The 20,175-nt window shown below is 21.7% G+C and overlaps 4 protein-coding genes across 4 annotated transcripts; 2 read left to right on the top strand and 2 right to left on the bottom strand.

Annotated features, from left to right (window-relative positions):
- Positions 1–80: 80 nt before the first annotated feature.
- On the bottom strand, positions 81–4,213 carry LOC128955184 (luciferin 4-monooxygenase-like). The gene is made up of 7 exons (XM_054300828.1): positions 4,103–4,213; positions 3,788–3,998; positions 3,575–3,681; positions 2,010–2,828; positions 1,706–1,853; positions 1,344–1,589; positions 81–121 (listed from the first exon to the last, which is right to left on the bottom strand). The coding sequence occupies exons 2-7, from the start codon at positions 3,948–3,950 to the stop codon at positions 81–83; spliced, it is 1,524 nt and encodes a 507-aa protein (XP_054156803.1). The 5' UTR covers positions 3,951–3,998; positions 4,103–4,213.
- Positions 4,214–9,431: 5,218 nt separating this feature from the next.
- LOC128955185 (uncharacterized) lies at positions 9,432–12,050 on the top strand (the record flags this gene model as incomplete). Its single annotated transcript, XM_054300830.1, has 6 exons — positions 9,432–9,440; positions 9,532–9,658; positions 9,735–9,832; positions 10,423–11,232; positions 11,481–11,620; positions 11,843–12,050. Coding segments are annotated over exons 1-6 (1,392 nt in total), but the record flags the coding sequence as incomplete, so codon positions are not given.
- Positions 12,051–14,648: 2,598 nt separating this feature from the next.
- On the top strand, positions 14,649–16,235 carry LOC128955187 (cytochrome P450 3A9-like). Its single transcript, XM_054300832.1, has one exon. The coding sequence runs from the start codon at positions 14,649–14,651 to the stop codon at positions 16,233–16,235; it is 1,587 nt and encodes a 528-aa protein (XP_054156807.1).
- A 933-nt stretch (positions 16,236–17,168) lies between these two features.
- LOC128955189 (valacyclovir hydrolase-like) lies at positions 17,169–19,137 on the bottom strand. The gene is made up of 5 exons (XM_054300834.1): positions 19,075–19,137; positions 18,799–18,920; positions 18,547–18,713; positions 18,005–18,466; positions 17,169–17,174 (listed from the first exon to the last, which is right to left on the bottom strand). Exons 1-5 carry the CDS (start codon positions 19,083–19,085, stop codon positions 17,169–17,171), a joined length of 768 nt encoding a protein of 255 aa, XP_054156809.1. The 5' UTR covers positions 19,086–19,137.
- Positions 19,138–20,175: the final 1,038 nt, after the last annotated feature.

A 20,175-nucleotide genomic window follows, 5' to 3' on the forward strand; every position in this document is an offset into this window, starting at 1 on the left:
ATTTATATTAATTTAGTATTTAAAAAAAAAAGTTTTATATTTTTAATACAGTTCCAAATATAGTAATTTATTTATTTAATTTAAATGCCTAAATCTGATATTCCCTTAATGAGCTTAAAAGCTTATTTTTTTTAAAAAAAATAGCCCATGTAGCTTAATATGTATAATTAAATTTTTTACCATGCTTAAATAAACTTATTAATATTTTGATTACTCATTTTCATAAATATTTATTTAAAACACATACTCAATGTATTTGAAAACTGTGTCATATTAAAATTGAACATGCTATAGTTCAATAGATAAAAATAAAATAATAAAAAATAGTTAACTTTAGCATTTTCAATTTTAATATGACACATTTTTCCAATACATTGTTTTAAATTAATATTTATGAAAATGAGTAATCAAAATATTACTGTATACATGTTTAAAAAAACAATATTTTCATAAAAATGATTATTTGGTTATTTTATTTTAATTTTCCAATTAATTATCATGGAATAGATAGCTAACAATTATTATATATACTTTATTATAGCTAAATTATATATATATATTTTTCAAAAATAAAAATTTAACAATACATTATTATTTTATTAAATTAATTAATTAATAATTAATACAAAATTTGTGTTTTTTGTGCACATATAATAATAATAAAAAATTAATTAATATAAACTGAACATGCAAATTTTACTAATAAGTATTTTGAATATACATTTTTTTGTGCTAATTAAAACTGTATCATTGTTTAAAGTTTTTTAAGTTAATTAATTAATTAATTATATTATTATACATGCAATTATATTAAAAAACATTAATCTAAAAAATGCATATACTTTAATTACTTTAAGTTTATATGTTAAATTATTAAACTTTTAGTAAAGTTTTTAGTTTTTCAACAATCATTATATATTACTAAATAACTAAATTTTAACTAAATATATATACAGTATAATGTCTTTATTATTATTAATAATAATACTATTAGTTTTCTGTATATTATTAATTTTATTATATTTATTTTAATTATTATATGTTATATTTAATAACAAACTATATATTGATATATAAACTGAACTGAGCAAATTTTATTTGTTAGTTTATTATTATTAATTAGTTATTAGACACAATTAAGTTAGATTTATTAAATACAAAATACATTTAATAAAACAAAAACAAAACTAAAATCTTAATCTTATATAAATATATAAACTCTAATAATTAATTAAAATATTTTCAATAAATTGCATTTATATATCTATAAACTGAACATGCAAATTTTACTAATAAATTTTAATGAATATACATTTGTTTTAATTTTGATTTATTAATTTTGCCAAAACTGGTCAAGGGCATTTTATCCAATATTTTTAAGCCACCCCTGAGTTGTTTGTTAACATCGACTCGTTTATTGACAAACTCTTTGATATCCCCGGCCTTATCGATGGCACCGGTATTCAGTGTAACAAAAGCCATGGGTATCTGAACGTACAGTTCGCTATCGATACCGATAACGGCCGCCATTTCGACGGACGGATGAGTCAATAGATGATTCTCTAACTCTATCGGCGATAGAGTTATTCCTAAAAAAATAATAAATATGAATATTATTATTAAATTAAATTATAAAATTAAAAAATATTTTAATATTAATATTTTTAATTAACTAATAATAATAATATTAATTAATTATTAATACCACAAAACTTAATAATATCTTTGATTCGGTCGACAAAATAGAAGAATTCGTTTTCATCATAATATGCCAAATCTCCGGACATAAAGAAACCATCGTTTGTTAAAAATTTAGTGAAAACATCTTTATTTCCATAATATCCTGATGTTAACTAAAAAAAATAAAATAAAATAAATTTTTATAAATAGTTTACAAAAAATTAATAAAATTGAAAGTAATTAATATCATATTTAAAATAAATAAATAATTTCTTTTTAGAAATATAATAGTGATATAATTTATATTATTTTAATTAATTTTCACTTACAGTCGGTCCGCGTATACATATCTGTCCCGTTTGATTGGCCGGTAAACTATTGCCGCTTTCATCGATAATTTTGACTTCCATTCCGGGAACAACACAACCGATATTATCGGCCGATGTCCACATATGTTGTCTACTAAATGGTTTAGTCATCACTAGGAAACACTCGGTCATACCGTAAGTTATAATAAACTTTTCTGAACCATATATGTGTCCGATCTGATCGTATAGTTGTTGGCTTACTTTTTGGCCAACAATACTGTAATGGCCAACTGATTGTAAATATTGTTTAGTATATTTGTCTGTATTGTTCAACAAATACAACAAATCATTGGATATGAAAAAACAATAGCTAACATTATATTTATTTAATATATTGAAGAACCAGTCGTGAGCTAAACTAATGTCTGGCGGATAACTGATGACAACCATTTGCCAGCCTAATACTATCGACTGAAACAAAACTTGTATACCTGCCCCGTGACAGTACAGTCGGCTTAGTATGATTTTGTCGGCATAGCTATCGGTTGGCGACATTACTTCCGGATGACGTCTAATCGATACATTGGCCAGCCATTGACGATTGGTCCAAATGACAGCTTTCTGGGCGCCGGTAGATCCGCTTGTCATTATCAATGTTGCCATATCGGACGGCAATCGGCTAATCGGCACAAAACTATTGTTATCATCGGAATCGGTATCTGATTTATTTGGTGTCGTATTTGTTGTTATGTTTGTTATAATATTAGTTATCAATAAATCATTGTTGTCTGTGTCGTCCGGGTAATCATTTTTAGCAATTTTTTTATGTAATAGAATTGTCTTTTGGTTATCAAAAAAAAAATAAAATTTAATTAAATAGTTATTTAATATTTTTTCTTATTTTAACAAAATAATTATTAACTATACTGTACTATAAAATTATTCAATAAGTTATTGTTGTATATAGTTATAAAAATAGAGAAATTTATAAAAATAATACTAATAGAGAAAGTTCTAGAAAATTTACTATATTTTACTTAACTATTATTAACTATTGTTAAACTATATTTTGTTATCTTGTATTTACAATGCATTGTTTTTACAATTAAAAATATTATTATTATTAGTAGTAGTAGTAGTATTTTAATTATTTAATTAAACTAACAAAAAAAATAATTAATTAAATTAAATTAAACTATGATATAATGAATAAAAATGATTATTATATATAATTATATTATAAATTATATTATATTTTATATCCCATTTTGTATAGTATGATGTAGTGTTGGTTAAATCAGATTTATTAATGAGAGATAATAATATACATATAATAATTATATTATACTGTATATAATATAATATGATATATTATTTTGTCTCATTAATATAGTACTACAACAATAGCTATAGAAATAGCATTTAGTATTATAAATAATTATCTATAAATTATTTAGTGATATAAATATAATACTAAATTTAGTAATTAATATTTAGTTTAATTTATATATATATAATTTATATAGAGTTAATATATAATTAGTTAGTGATTTATATAAATATTTAAACAGTGATTTAGTTATTACCTTGATGCTGTCAACATTTTGTTTCAATTGTTTTAAATAATCAACATTTCCTTCAAATCCAATCAAAATATTTGGTTTAATTGTTGAGACAGTAGTTTGAATTTCATCTATTAGTTTATTTATTACAAAATAATATTGCTTATAGTTAAATAAAAATTAAATATTATTTATATATATATATATATATATATATATATATATATATATAATTACTTTCAGTTGACGTCATGTCTAAACTAGTATAGACACCACCGGCTGCTAAAACACCCAAAACTCCGATACCGTGATAGTCATTGTTGTATGTAATCAAACAAACAATATCTCCCGTTTCCAGTCCACACTCTCGGCGCAAATATTGGCCAAAATTTAGGGCCATTTTTAATACCTGACCTCTTGTCCATTTGCGACCACTTTCGCTGTCAGTCTTATTCAGTTTAAAAAATTAATAATTATTAAGGGTTTTTAACTAAATTAATTAATTAATTAAAAAGATAATAATAATACTAATAATAATAATAATAATAATACCAAATAAAGTTTATCAGGGTCAGATTGTAGTTTTTCAATACATAAATCAATAATTGAATTATTAGTAAAGTAATTGACATCATTGTAATATTTGGATCGTATTATATATTTTGACTCCATATTAACAAAATTGAATTAATTAATCAAATATTTTATTTGATATTTTTTTCAAACAGTTTACACTGATTGGTAAAATGTTTTGTGTTATTATTATTTTATAGTTGAAATTTTAAAATTTAAACAAAACTAAATGATTACTAAATAAAATATAACTTATTAAATAAATAGTAGTCAAATTTGTTGATTATATCTACAACTAAGTCAATTAATTAAAAAAAAATAAATTAAATAAACTTCTAATTAATTCAAATCATTCAAAATTTCGTAAAATTATTTTTCCATAGAATGATTATTTATTTTATGATTTAAAATTTTTTGAAAACAATGATATGTTAAAATTTAGCAATAAAAATATATATTAAATATATATATATTAATTATTTAGTTTAATGTATGTACTTTATAATTAATATTTAGTGTAAGTAGTGTTGGCAAAAAAAAGAGAAATTTATAAAATAATAGAGAAATTTCTAGAAAATTTCTAAAAGAAATTTCTATTTATGGGATCCCCATGGTTAATTTTGTTTTCTCGATATTTGTTATCTTTAACATTGTTTTTATAATTAATATTTAAATATTAGTATTAGTATTTTAATTATTAATTAAAGTAAAAAATTTATTTATTTAATTATATTAAACTATGATATAATAAAATGGTGAATAAAATTTTTACAAAACTGATTATTATTAAATAATTATAATCAATTATATAGGTATCCCATTTGTATAATTTAGTATTATACAGTAATCTACATTTATATAGTATAATATTATATGTATAGTATTATATATGTCTCATTAATATATTTATAGTTTTACAATATCTATAGATATGGGGATCCCATAGTATAATAACAAAAAAGTTAAATTTCTATAGAAATTTATTCCTGAGAAATTTTCTAGAAACTTTCTATTTGCCTAAACTCTCTAAGTGTAAGTTAATAATACAGTAAATTAAAAATAAACATTTTTTTTGTTAATAAAAAATATTGCTAATAATGTCACATATATTGTATCTCAATATACTGTATATTATTACTATATATAATTAGATTTATAGTTATTCTTAGTATATTTATTTCAAATTTAATTATATAATTAATTATAATATTTAATTGTAAATTTTTACACAAATTATCTTTCATTAAAAAATTATTAAATCATAGCTTTTAAAAACAACTTTTAATTACAGTAACTATATATTAATTTTTATATAAATTACTAATCAATTTAAATTATAATTTCTATAGAAATTTCGTAATTTATTTAATGTTTTCTTTAAAAACTTGAAACAATGATATTTATAAATTTTAAAACTATTATTTAGTTATTTTAGCAAACATTACAAATATAATAATATAAAAATTAGTTCATTAAAAACAAAAATATGATAGTTTGTATAATTGAAAACTCTAATATTTTTAAAAAAATTTGTTTAGATTTCTAATTATTTAAATTTAATAATATTAAATAAATTACTATTTTATTTTATTTATTTATTGCTATAAATAGTTATTATTACTTGTCTATCAATTTTATCTCCTTTTCCCATAACAACTTAGGTCACTATTTAATTGTCAATTATATATATATATGAAATATAACTATATATATATTACAATTTTAATTTTATATTATTATTATTATTATCAAAAATACTATATATGTTACTATAGCTGTAGGTGTATTGAAAGTATAATGTATTTTAAATAATTTTTTTTTATCTTATTTACTATAATTGCATTACATATATTGATATATTTTTTACTGAACATAAACAAAAAAATATTATTATTATTATTATTATTATTAGAGAGAGAGAGAGAGAGAGAGAGAGAGAGAGATAGATAGATAGATAGAGAGAGAGAGAGAGAGAGAGAGAGAGAGAGAGAGAGAGAGAGATAGATAGATAGAGAGAGAGAGAGAGAGAGAGAGAGAGAGAGAGAGAGAGAGAGAGAGAGAGAGAGACACTATACATATATCTAAGTGTCAAACATTTTATATATATTCAAAATATTTTAAACATCATTCAATATTTTATCACAAGAAGATTTTTCTTATATTAATTATTAATTAAACGTATTATATATTTTGACTCCATATTAACAAAATTGAATTAATTAATCAAATATTTTATTTGATATTTTATTGTAGATTTTTTCAAACAGTTTACACTGATTGGTAAAATGTTTTGTGTTTTTATTATTTTTTAGTTGAAATTTTAAAATTTAAACAAAACTAATTGATTACTATTAATATTATTGTACTACTATTTAATAATTTGAAACACATATACATCTATATTTATAGTTTACAGTTTATATAGAAATTAAGTAAATGAAATTGATTTTTTTTTTAGAAATTGATTCAATGACATAAGCTTATTATTAGCAAAAATTTAGTTATTAAGTAAATATGATGATTGTTAAAAAAATAAGTTTCTTAAAGTTTAATAATTATTATTAAATATTGCACATAAACTTAAATTTCATAATCTTAATAATAAGTAAATTAATTACATATACTTACAATCTATTTGTTTAATACAAGATTATTAATAAGTTTAAAATTTTAAAATGATTTAACAAAACTAATAAAACACATTAAATTATAATTATAAAAAAATATTAGTCTAATACATAATATATTATACTCAATGTCTCTCTCTCTCTCTCTCTCTCTTTAAAAAATATTTAATCAATTATTTAAGTTATGTAAGTATCAATCAATTATTGCAAAAAGTTTTTTATTATTAAAATAATTTTTAATTAAATTGCATATTTTTTAGTTTAAATTAATATTATTTTTTATTAAAAAATTTTCAAAAAAAAAATTATTTTTAAATGATTTATATATATATATATATTTATATCAGTCAGTTTGTTAGCTAAAAGAAATTGTTAATACAGATGTTTTATTATCTTAAAATAAATAAATTTTATACAGAATATAAATTATGTATTAAAAAAGTAATGTTTTAAAAGTTTATTTAGAGTTAGAGTAATATCAAAAAAAAAAGTTCAATTTATATTTTATTTAGTAATCAATATATTTAGCTGAAATTTTAAAATTTTAAACTATAAAATAATAATAAAACAAAACATTTTTCTAATTTGTAATAATTTGTTTAAAAAATTTTAAATAAAATATGTGATTAAATTTTTTGTTTTGTTTAATATAGAGTCAAAATATATAATACGATCTAAATATTACAATGATGTCAATTACTTTACTAATAATTCAATTATTGAATTATGTATTGAAAAACTACAATCTGACCCTGATAAACTTTATTTGGTATTATTATTATCTTTTTAATTAATTAATTAATTTACTTAAAAACACTTAAAAATAAGTACAATTTATATTTTATATATTGATCAATATATTTAGCTTAAATTTTATAATTTAAATCATAAATTAAATAACTTTTCTATGGAAAAATTATAATTGAATGATTTGAATTAATTAGCAGTTTATTGAATATATTATTATTTAATTAGTTGTTTTAGTTATTTAAAAAAAAAGTTTAGATAAATGTAATTTATATTTTTTTATAATAAATATTTTGTTATTATTGTAGTATTGAACATAACTAATAGAAATATAAAAATAATATGATTAAGCATTTTACTATTAAAAGTTACCAAAAGTTAATTATATTTATTAAAGTTTAGATTTTTAATAAAAATTTAATTTAAGCTATCATAATTTTTGTGACGCATATTAATAATTTTACGAAATTGAATTAATTAGCAGTTTATTTAATATATAATTTTTTAATTAGTTGTTTTATAATAGTTGTATTAAAAGTTTATATATCTATCAAAATGTTATCAAGTTTTTTATAAATCTAATCAAATAAATATATAATTTCTATATAAACTAAATAATAAAAATATAAATTTATATGTGCTTCAAATTTATTAAATATTAATATTTATTAAATAGTATTCAATAATATTAAACACTAAGTTAAATAAAAATGAGTTTTTAATTAATTAATAATAAATTTACTTTATTAAATTAAAAACTTTAAAAAATTATACACTTTAAATTAGCACAAAAAACAGTATAAGTAAACTAAGATAGGTTAGATAAAAATTTTTAATAATATTTAATTTTAGCTATCATGTTTTTTTTATGACAAAGATATTATTATGTGCGTAATATTTTTGTAAGCAAAATTTTAACTATCATTATTTAAAAAGTTTAAAATCTTAAAATAAATTACAAAATTTCTATTAAAACTTTAAAATTTTACGAAATTAAATTAATTATAAGTTTATTTAATATATTATTTAATTAGTTGTTTTAGTTGTATTAAAAGTTTATATAAATCTAATCAAAAAAAGTACAATTTTTTATTTTATTTAGTAATCATGTTTTGTTTAAATTTTAAAATTTCAACTATAAAATAATAATAATACAAAACATTTTTCCAATCATTATAAACTGTTTAAAAAAATACAAAAAAATTTAAAATAAAATATTTGATTAAATTTTTGTTTAATATGGAGTCAAAATATATAATACGATCCAAATATTACAATGATGTCAATTACTTTACTAATAATTCAATTATTGAATTATGTATTGAAAAACTACAAACTGACCCTGATAAACTTTATTTGGTATTATTATTATTATTATCTTTTTTTGATTAATAAATTTACTTAAAAACACTTAATAATCATTTATTTTTTAAACTGAATAAGACTGACAGCGAAAGTGGTCGCAAATGGACAAGAGGTCAGGTATTAAAAATGGCCCTAAATTTTGGCCAATATTTGCGCCGAGAGTGTGGACTGGAAACGGGAGATATTGTTTGTTTGATTACATACAACAATGACTATCACGGTATCGGAGTTTTGGGTGTTTTAGCAGCCGGTGGTGTCTATACTAGTTTAGACATGTCGTCAACTGAAGGTAATTATATATATATGTATATACAGAATATAAATATAATTTAACTATATTTATCTAAAAATTAATAAAATATTAGATGAAATTCAAACTACAATTTCAACAATTAAACCAAATATTTTGATTGGATTTAAAACAAAATGTTGACAGCATCAAGGTACTTACTAAATATTTATATATATAAATCACTAACTAATTATATTTTAAAAATATATATATATTTTTATATATTTATATCACTAAATAATTTATATATAACCATAATTATACTAAACTCTACAAAATGGGAATAGTTATTATGGGAATATAGAATAGTTATTATATAATAATTAGTTTTATTCATTATTTTATTACTAAATTTTGACCAATATTTGCGCCGAGAGTGTGGACTGGAAACGGGAGATATTGTTTGTTTGATTACATACAACAATGACTATCACGGTATCGGAGTTTTGGGTGTTTTAGCAGCCGGTGGTGTCTATACTAGTTTAGACATGTCGTCAACTGAAGGTAATTATATATATATGTATATACAGAATATAAATATAATTTAACTATATTTACCTAAAAATTAATAAAATATTAGATGAAATTCAAACTACAATTAAACCAAATATTTTGATTGGATTTGAAGGAAATGTTGTTTATTTAAAACAATTGAAACAAAATGTTGACAGCATCAAGGTACTTACTAAATATTTATATATATAAATCACTAACTAATTATATTTTAAAAATATATATCACTAAATAATTTATATATAACCATAATTATACTAAACTTTACAAAATGGGATATAATATATAATATAGTATAGTTATTATATAATAATTAGTTTTATTCATTATTTTATTATATTTTATATCAAAGTTTAATTATTAATTTAATTAATAATTAAAATACTAATAATACTAATATTTAATTATTAATTGTAAAAACAATAACAAAATATCTCCATCGATAAACTTTCTAAACCTTTCTCTATTATTATTTTATAAATTTTTCTATATTTACCAACACTATATACAACAATAACTTATTGAATAATTTTAATAATAACAATATAGTAATATAATTATTAATTATTTTAAAAATATATTTCACTTTATTTTTTTTTGTTAATCAAAAGACAATTTTATTACTTCTGGTTTTTTCTATTATTTTATAAATTTTTCTATTTTTATAAAAGAGAATTTTGAGGATATTTTTTAAAATAAGAAAAAATTGAGTAAATATTTAATTAAATTTTAATTTTTTTTCCGTTAACCAAAAGACAATTCTATTACATAAGAAAATTGCTAAAAATGATTACAACGACACCGATAACAATGATTTATTGATAACTAATGTTATAACAAACATAACAACAAATACGATACCAAATAAATCAGATTCCGATGATAACAATAGTTTTGTGCCGATTAGCCGATCGCCGGACGATATGGTAACGTTGATAATGTCGAGCGGATCTACCGGCGCCCAGAAAGCTATAATTTGGACCAATCGTCAATGGCTGGCCTTTGCATCAATTAGACGCCATCCGGAATTGATGCCATCAACCGTTAACTATGACGACAATATCATATTAAGCAGACTGTACTGTCACGGGGCAGGTATACTAGTTTTGTTTCAATCGATAGTATTTGATTGGCAAATGGTTGTCATCAGTTATCCGCCAGACATTAGTTTAGCCCACGACTGGTTATTCAATATATTAAATAAATATAATGTTAGCTATTGTTTAGTTGTATCAAATGATTTAAGATATTTGTTGAACAATACAGACAAATATACTAAACAATATTTACAATCAGTCAGACACTACTATATTGTTGGCGAAAAGCTAAGCGATGAACTATACGATCGGATCAGACAGTTATATGGTTCAGAAAAGTTTAATATAACTTACAGTATGACCGAGTGTTTCATGATTACGACTAAACCTTTTAGTAGACAACATGTGTTGACATCGGCCGATAATATCGGTTGTGTTGTTCCCGGAATGGAAGTCAAAATTATCGATGAAAGTGGCAACAGTTTGCCGGCCAATCAAACGGGACAGTTGTGTGTACGCGGACCGACTGTAAGTGATAATTAATTAATTAATAAAAAATTACATCATTTTACAAAAATTTTATTTATTATTAATATTAATTTATTTTCTTAATATTTTTTAAAAATTATAGTGTTTTTGATTATATTATTGCTATATTACTATTAAAATATTAATTTCTTATTTATATTTATTATTATTATTATAAATAATTTAATTTATATCTTAGACTTTATGAAGTTATGAAAACTATATATTTATTTTATTTTATTTTTTAGTTAACATCAGGATATTATGGAAATAAAGATTTTTTCACAAAATTTTTAACAAACGATGGTTTCTTTATGTCCGGAGATTTGGGATATTATGATGAAAACGAATTCTTCTATTTTGTCGACCGAATCAAAGATATTATTAAGTTTTGTGGTTAAACTTAAATATTTTTTTATTTATATTTTATATTATTAATTTATATAGTTTAAACTTTAATTAATTAAATAATTTTATACTTTTATATTAAAATATTTTTTTATTTTATAATTTAATCAAATAATAATAATATTTATTAATTTTTTTATAGGAATACTTGTTAGAGAAAAGAGTTAGAGAATCAACTATTAACTCATCCGTCCGTCGAAAGGGCGGCCGTTATCGGTATCGATAGCCAACTGTACGGTCAGATACCCATGGCTTTTGTTACACTGAATACCGGTGCCATCGATAAGGACGAGGATATTCAACAGTATGTCGATAAACGAGTTGATACTAACAAACAATTGAGAGGTGGCTTAAAAATATTGGATAAAATGCCCTTGACCAGTTTTGGCAAAATTAATAAATCAAAATTAAAACAAATGTATATTCATTAAAATTTATTAGTAAAATTTGCATGTTCAGTTTATAGATTTATACAGTTTATATATCAATATATAGTTTATATATCAATATATAGTTTATATATCAATATATAGTTTATATATCAATATTTAGTTTATATATCAATATATAGTTTATATATCAATATATAGTTTATATATCAATATATAGTTTATATATCAATATATAGTTTATATATCAATATATAGTTTATATATCAATATATAGTTTATATATCAATATATAGTTTATATATCAATATATAGTTTATATATTAATGATATATTATTGTGTTAATCTATTATTGTTGTACTAATTATTGTCTAATTTTTTAGTTTTTTTCTAAATGTTAATTAATATTATATATAATTAGTAGTGTATTGATTTATAATTTTTTATACTCTATTAAATAGTTGTTATAATAGTTGCTAAAAAAAGTCAAATAGTTGTTAAAATAGTTATTTAAACTGTATTAAATAGTTGTATATAGTTGCCAAAAAAGCCAAATAGTTATTGAAATAGTTATTTATTTTCTTATAAATATTTCAACTGATATATAATTCACTTGTTTTCAGCATATTTACAAAAATGATTTATATAAATAAACTAATTATTTCTAATATTAAAAAAGTGATATGAGTTGATAACAGTTTACACATTTTATATAATTTATATAACTATTACTTTTTGTTTTTACATATATTTGTGGAATATTTTACAATTTAATGCTTATATTTTTCAAAATCAATGAAATAGTTATTTATAAGTTTTTATAGTTGCTAACCTAACAAATAGTTATTTATAGTTATAATAAAATTTCGGAAATAGCGTCCACTGGTCAAGTTCGGTGGACATACTAAGTCGCAGTTATAAGCGTTGAACCGACAAAATAATTTTTTTAGTTGGAAATCAAGACACTAATAATTAGTATATAATAAGTCTCACTAGAGACTTGTGTAATGTTTTTAATACCCACTTGTTTAATCCTGATACTATATATTTTTAATAAAAATTACTTTTATAAACAGCTAAAAAATAAAATAAAATATTATCATTAATTTTCTTTAACGTTATAACTAATTTATAATAATAAACTAACAAATAAAATTTGAATGTTAAGTTTATATATCAATATATAATTTGTTTGATATAATAAAAATAATAATAAGAAAACTAATAGTATTATTATTACTAATAATAAAGACATCTTTGTTTAAAAAACTTATTTTTATTTAATTTATTATTTAATATTATTGAATATTATTTAATAAATATTAATATTTAATAATTTGAAAATTTAAAAAAGTAAAAATAATAATAATTAATTAATAATATATTGGAAATCCTTAATGACTATAATATTTAAAATATATGGTTTAAAAAAATAAAATAAAAATGAAATGAAATATAAACCAGTTGAGAATGCTAGAAAGCATTTCCACACGAATTCCTAATCATAATTAAAAATTAAATTCAGTATGATAAAATAAAATCAACTAAAGTTATGTAGGGTATCAAACGATTTAGTATGACAAAATATACAACTATAGTCATGTGGGGTATCAAATGATTCAGTATTACAAAATAAACTACTATTTTCCTAAAAAATAAACTTAAAAACGAAAAAAATAAAAAAATCAATATTTAAAAAAAATTCAAAAAAATAAATTCAAAAAAAAATTCAAAATTTTTTTAATTAATTTTTGGACAACATTTTCTTCAATTTCCTAAAAAATAAACTTAAAAACGAAAAAAACAAAAAATCAATATTCAAAAAAAATCAAAAAAAAAATTCAAAATTTTTTTAATTAATTTTTGGACACAATTTTCTTCAATTTCCTAAAAAATAAACTTAAATAAGAAAAAAAACAAAAAAAAATTTCAAAAAAAAATTTGTAGCGGATAGTGGATTCGAACCTATGTCCTCGTGGGACAGACAGACCGACAGACCGACAGACCGACTTATAGAATGCATATACGTATTCCTTTCAGGAATTCGTGAAAATTATTATTATTATTATTTTAATAAAAATTGTTTTTTTTTTGTAAAACAGATATTATTATATGCATAATGTTTTTATATGCAAAATTTTAACTATCATTGTTTAAAAAGTTTAAAATCTTAAATAAATTACAAAATTTTACGAAATTGAAGTAATTATAAGTTTATTTACTATATTATTTAGTTGTTTTAGTTGTTTTAATAGTTTATATTAATGTAATCAAAAAATACTAAATCATTATATGACTATTCAATAATCAATTAACTAGTAATCGTTTTTTACTACATATAGGTATAATACTAATACTGAAATTAAATAAAAATTAATTTAAATATTATAATAATCATAATAATACAGTTGTATTGTTTAACTTATATAAATTAATTTTTTGTTAATAATTTTTTTTCGAAAATTAAAAAAAATCATTTTAAAACAAATTTCATTGAAATCTATATACTTTAGATAAAATTATTGAAAAAAATTATGCTATACTTAATTGTTTTAGTATTTATTATAATAATTTTATGTATATTAATAGTATATGAATATTATAGACGATTGCAATGGATGTCACAATTGAAACGAAACGGTATTTGCGGTCCAAAACCGCATCTAATTTATGGAAATTTATTTGATTTTAAATTTAAAAAATTATTTGAAACACAAAATTATTTGATCGCAAAATATGGAAAAATTGTCGGTTTCTATTACGGCGTCCAACCGATGGTATTGATTGCCGATCCGGACGTCGCAAAACAAATTTTGGTCAAAGATTTTCATTATTTTAGCGAAAGACCCGACTTTTTCTTCAGTTTCAACCGACCAGTAATGAACGGTTCACTAATTAAAAGTCGTGGTCAGCGCTGGAAACAGATCCGATCGGTAGTGACGCCGACATTCAGTTCAGCCAAACTGCGGACAATGACACCATTGATTGACGACTCGGTTAATACGTTTCTAAAACTGATTGACAAACAACAGTCGACTAATGGCGGAAACGATTTCAATATTTACAATCTGTTTCAGGGATTGACCGCCGATGTTATCGGTCGGACGGCATTCGGCTTACAAACAGACATTCAATTGGATTCGGACAACAAATTTATAAAAGCGGTTAAAAATAAGTTTAAATCGTTGAGTATTTTTGCCAAATGGCATACTTTGATTAGATATTGTTTTCCACAATTATATCGACTATTATATCCGTATCGACGTCTAGAAGAGCTAATCAATCATCGATTGTTGGGTCGATCGCCAACCGGTATACTCTTGGATATGTGTCAACTGGTTATCGATTTAAGAAAGTCTAACAAAAAACAAAACCGAAAAGATTTGTTACAATTGATGTTAGAAACGAAAATATCTGATCAACAGTTTAATTGTTTGAATGTCCAACAATTGACTGCCGGCGCTGGCACTGACCTACAAACAAATGGTGTCAATTGTGAAGATATAGTAGAATTGAAAACTAACTGTCAATCAAAAGAAGCCAAACATAATGACATTCAATTGACTGATGACGAAATCAAAGCTAATTGTGTTGTATTTTATGAGGCCGGGTATGAAACTACAAGTACTGCACTGGGATTTGTTGCACACATACTGATCAACAATCAGGATATTCAGGATAGGGTCCGACAGGAAGTCCGGGAATTGTATGAAACTGATGGTCGACTCGATTATAATACTGTGCCAAAACTCGAGTACATGGAGTGTGTAATCAATGAGACGATGCGTTTGTATCCACCGCTCATATCGTTTGTGGCCCGAGAGACCAACATTGACTACACGATCGGTACAAACATAACGATACCGAAAGGTACGGCCGTACAGTTTGCCACCTATTATATGCATCACGACCCGGACTATTGGCCCGAACCGGAAAAGTTTGATCCCGAAAGGTTCAGTTCGGGTGATAGTCGTCGGCATGAATGGCATCCGTACGCTTGGCAACCGTTCGGCAGTGGACCGCGTAATTGTGTTGGCATACGGTTGGCCTACTTTGAGATCAAACTATGTTTGGCTAAACTGTTGCTAAACTATCGACTAGAACCGGGACCGCGAACCGAAATCGGTAACATAACTGTTAAAACTAGTATAATATCTATGAATCCTAAACACGGAGTTTTTGTTAAAGCTATCAAATTATTTTAGTATTTATTAGTTTTAATTAATTTTATTATTTAATTAGTTTTTCAATACATTTTTTTTAATTATGTTTTTAATGAATGTTTTAATTTTCACAGAATATTGTTAAATATGTTTTGTTTTTAAAACTATTTAAAACCGTTAAAACTTGTTTTAGTAGATCTATATTTAGTAGATACTTTTAAGTTAAATTTGTTTAAGCTATTTAAATATATTATTATTAAATTAATTAAAATTTATAATAAAATATCTATTCAATTAATAAAAATAATAATGTTTAATAAATTTTTATTTTATTTATAATAACAACATTTTTTATTCATTACATTTAATTATAAATTAATTATTATTTACTAATATTTTTTTTGTAGTTTTTCAATATATAATTCAAAACAATATTTTGAATCCATTTTTTTACATTAGATTTAGTTATTTCCTTAATTAAAATTCTTATTACTCTTTAATAAAAAAAATATATCTAAAATTTTTATATTTTGATTTAAAATACTTATAAATTTAATTACTTTCTATCTATCAATAAAAATTGTTAATCAATAATACAGTATTTGTATATTTTATTTGTTTACTATTATATATAAATACTAAATATAAATAAATAAATATATGAATATTTATTTATTTATTATTTACTTTTACTATACATTTGTTTATTTCATTTATAAATTATACATATTTTACAGTTAACTTATTTATTACAATATTTTACCATTTATATAATATTTTCAATTTCTAAATATAAATATTTATTTAATTAATATTTACTTCATTTAGAAACTTTACTAATTATTATAATTATAATTAATACTAATATTTACTTAAACTTATAATAATTTAGTATAATATAATATGTTTGTAGTAATTTATATGTAGTATAAATATTATGTACTGTATATAAGCATATAATAAATGATTTTTAGTTTATAACTACAAATCATTTATGTTTATTTAAACTAAATATCTGCAATTTAATTAATGCATATCATTATATAAATATTGTTATTGTTACACAAATACACATACACACAAATACACGCACATACACACACATACACACAAATACACACACATACACACAAATACACGCACATACACACACATACACACACATACACGCACATACACGCACATACACGCTAATACACGCACATACACACACACATACACGCACATACACGCACATACACACACATACACGCACATACACACACATACACGCACATACACGCACATACACGCTAATACACGCACATACACACACATACACACACATACACACAAATACACACACATACACACAAATACACGCACATACACACACATACACACACATACACGCACATACACGCACATACACGCACATACACGCTAATACACGCACATACACACACACATACACGCACATACACACACATACACACACATACACACACATACACACACATACACGCACATACACACACATACACGCACATACACGCACATACACGCTAATACACGCACATACACACACATACACACACATACACACACATACACACACATACACACACATACACACAAATACACACACATACACACATATAGTTAAGCATTTTTAATATATTTTAATATTAAAAAATTATTAAAATTTAATTAATTAATTATTTACTAATTATTTTTTATTAAATAAATCTTTATATTAAATTATTATTCTTGATAATTCAACAACAAAATAATAATAAATAAATTTTTAATTAAAGCAAAAATTTAATAACAATTTCCCGAAATTCGTCATTAAATTCTTTATGAATATTATGACTTCCATTGGAAAACCGGTAGAGTTTTGAATCGATAATATTGTTTATCAAATAAAATGGATGTTCAATACCCATCACTGGATCTCTATCGCCATGAAGTATAAGTGTCGGCTGACGTATCTGTTTGATATCATTAGTACAAAAATCACTATAATTTACAATCGATTTGTTATATAGTTTAACATAATTTAGAAATAATTTTTCCGTATAATAATCGCTAAACGTTTTTCTGATTTTCGGATTCCAATTGTCCGCATCTTTAAGCATATCATACATTTGTCTGTCTTTATCGTTAACGTATGCTTTTGAGCCCCAGATTACTAGTTTTTGGACACTTAATGGTTGATTGGCGGCCAAAATCATTGCTGTTGTGCCACCGTCACTCCAGCCTAACAATGAATATTTATCGATAGCTAATGTCTATAATTAACAAACAAACAAAATTTAAGATTAAGTTACGATTTTTATAATAAAATTTATTAATAATTAGTATTTAATACCTGCATTAATTGGGCGGCAATTTTGGCGTCAGTTCGGAAAAAATCGGTAAAATTTTTTTCGGGCGGACTACTGTATCCATAGCCGGGCGGATCCCATGCAATCAGTGTAAACTTGTCCAACCATTTTGTATCAGTTAATTGTTTTGAAAAATCCAAACGTGAAGTACCTTTTTTTAAATAAAAAAAATAATAATTGACTAGTTTTTACTTAAGTTATTATTTTTTTTTAATTTATAGCAATTTTATTATTACCAAAAGCTCCGGGAAGTAATAGGACGGTATGATTGCCGTTACCGATGCGTTCATAATGTATTTGTAAGCCATTGACTGCTATTTTTTGTCCGGGCATTGAACTACTATTAAAACGTTTAAAGCTATATATATTAAAGGATAACAAATATATTTTAATTATTAATAATAGACTAAAATGTAAAATATAAATCAAATTAAGTTAAGTTAAAATCATAGCATTTTAATTTAATTTGAGATTTTTAAAAAAATAATTTTTAAGAATTTTTTTAAATATACTTTAAAGACATTGCAATTTGTTTTGTTGGTATAGTCGACGGCAATGATGATAAAAGTCTGTTAAATATCATTTTTAATTAACTAAAATAATTAATTAAAAACAATTTAATAATAAATATAAAATAAAACTATAATATATAATAATATTTGATTATTAAATAACTATAGTTTATTAGAAATAATTTTCATTTTAATTGTATACAAATTGCATTATCACTAAAACAATTTTATTTTTAAATTTATATCATTTTACATTTATTTGAACTAAATCTGAAAAATCATTTTATTATTATTAATTAATTTTAAGCAATAAATGAAAATAAAAACTAACATTAAATAAGTTTAATATTATTGGCTATAAAAAAAAAATCTCAATTACTAACCACTACATTGTAAAACATGACATACCCAGCGATCAGTTTGACTCTTACGTTGATAAATGGATTTTTGACGATCGCATCGGTATTGTTAGCCAATATTGTTGTCGACAGTCGATGTTAGACACGAAACAATTGGTACGATCGGCGGCCATACGCCAGACTCTACATGAGGTCAACCGTACCGAGTGTTTGACAATTCGCCAGCGATTTATATCAAATGAATGTCTGGAAGCCATTAATAAGTTTACCACAAAAAACAAAAAATAATAATAATAATAATTAAAATTAAATAAATCACAAATTAAATTTTTTAAAAAAACAATTAAAAATATTTTATAAATAATAACTATTGATAATAGAAAACATATTTTTTTATTAATTATTATTTCTAATATAAATGTTGTTTTTATTAATAATCAAATTTATTTAATATTTATTTTTAGGCTAAAATATTATTATTATTATTATTTAAATATTTTAATAATTATCCAAATTATTAATAAGAAGAAAAAAAATTACTTAATATATTATTTTATATTTATTATTATTAAATATATTGTTTTTGTTTTAATTATTTTAGTTAATAAAAATTGTCTTTAAAGTACATTAAAATAAATATGTTTTTAAATAAAATTATTAGAATTTTCTGTAAAAAGTAACTATTAGTAAATTAAGGTTTTTATATCAAATGATTTTGATTTTATTTGATATTATTAAATAA

Source organism: Oppia nitens, unplaced genomic scaffold (genome assembly GCF_028296485.1).
Source record: "Oppia nitens isolate AA-2021 unplaced genomic scaffold, nextdenovo-longstitch-racon4-pilon3 scaffold2_pilon_pilon_pilon, whole genome shotgun sequence".
Lineage (NCBI taxonomy): Eukaryota > Metazoa > Arthropoda > Arachnida > Sarcoptiformes > Oppiidae > Oppia > Oppia nitens.

Bases quoted from the DNA above. Each gene is read 5' to 3' on its own strand.
- LOC128955184 (XM_054300828.1), bottom strand. From the start codon at position 3,950: ATGGCCCTAAATTTTGGCCAATATTTGCGCCGAGAGTGTGGACTGGAA. The intron at 1,854-2,009 runs GTAAGTGAAAAT...TATTTTTTTTAG, and splicing joins TATGTATACGCGGACCGACT to TTAACATCAGGATATTATGG. The intron at 122-1,343 runs GCAAAATTAATA...AAAAAAAATAAG, and splicing joins AATGCCCTTGACCAGTTTTG to CTTTTAAGCTCATTAAGGGA.
- LOC128955187 (XM_054300832.1), top strand. From the start codon at position 14,649: ATGTCACAATTGAAACGAAACGGTATTTGCGGTCCAAAACCGCATCTA.
- LOC128955189 (XM_054300834.1), bottom strand. The intron at 18,714-18,798 runs GTAATAATAAAA...ATTTAAAAAAAG, and splicing joins ATTACTTCCCGGAGCTTTTG to GTACTTCACGTTTGGATTTT. The intron at 18,467-18,546 runs GTATTAAATACT...TGTTAATTATAG, and splicing joins TTGCCGCCCAATTAATGCAG to ACATTAGCTATCGATAAATA.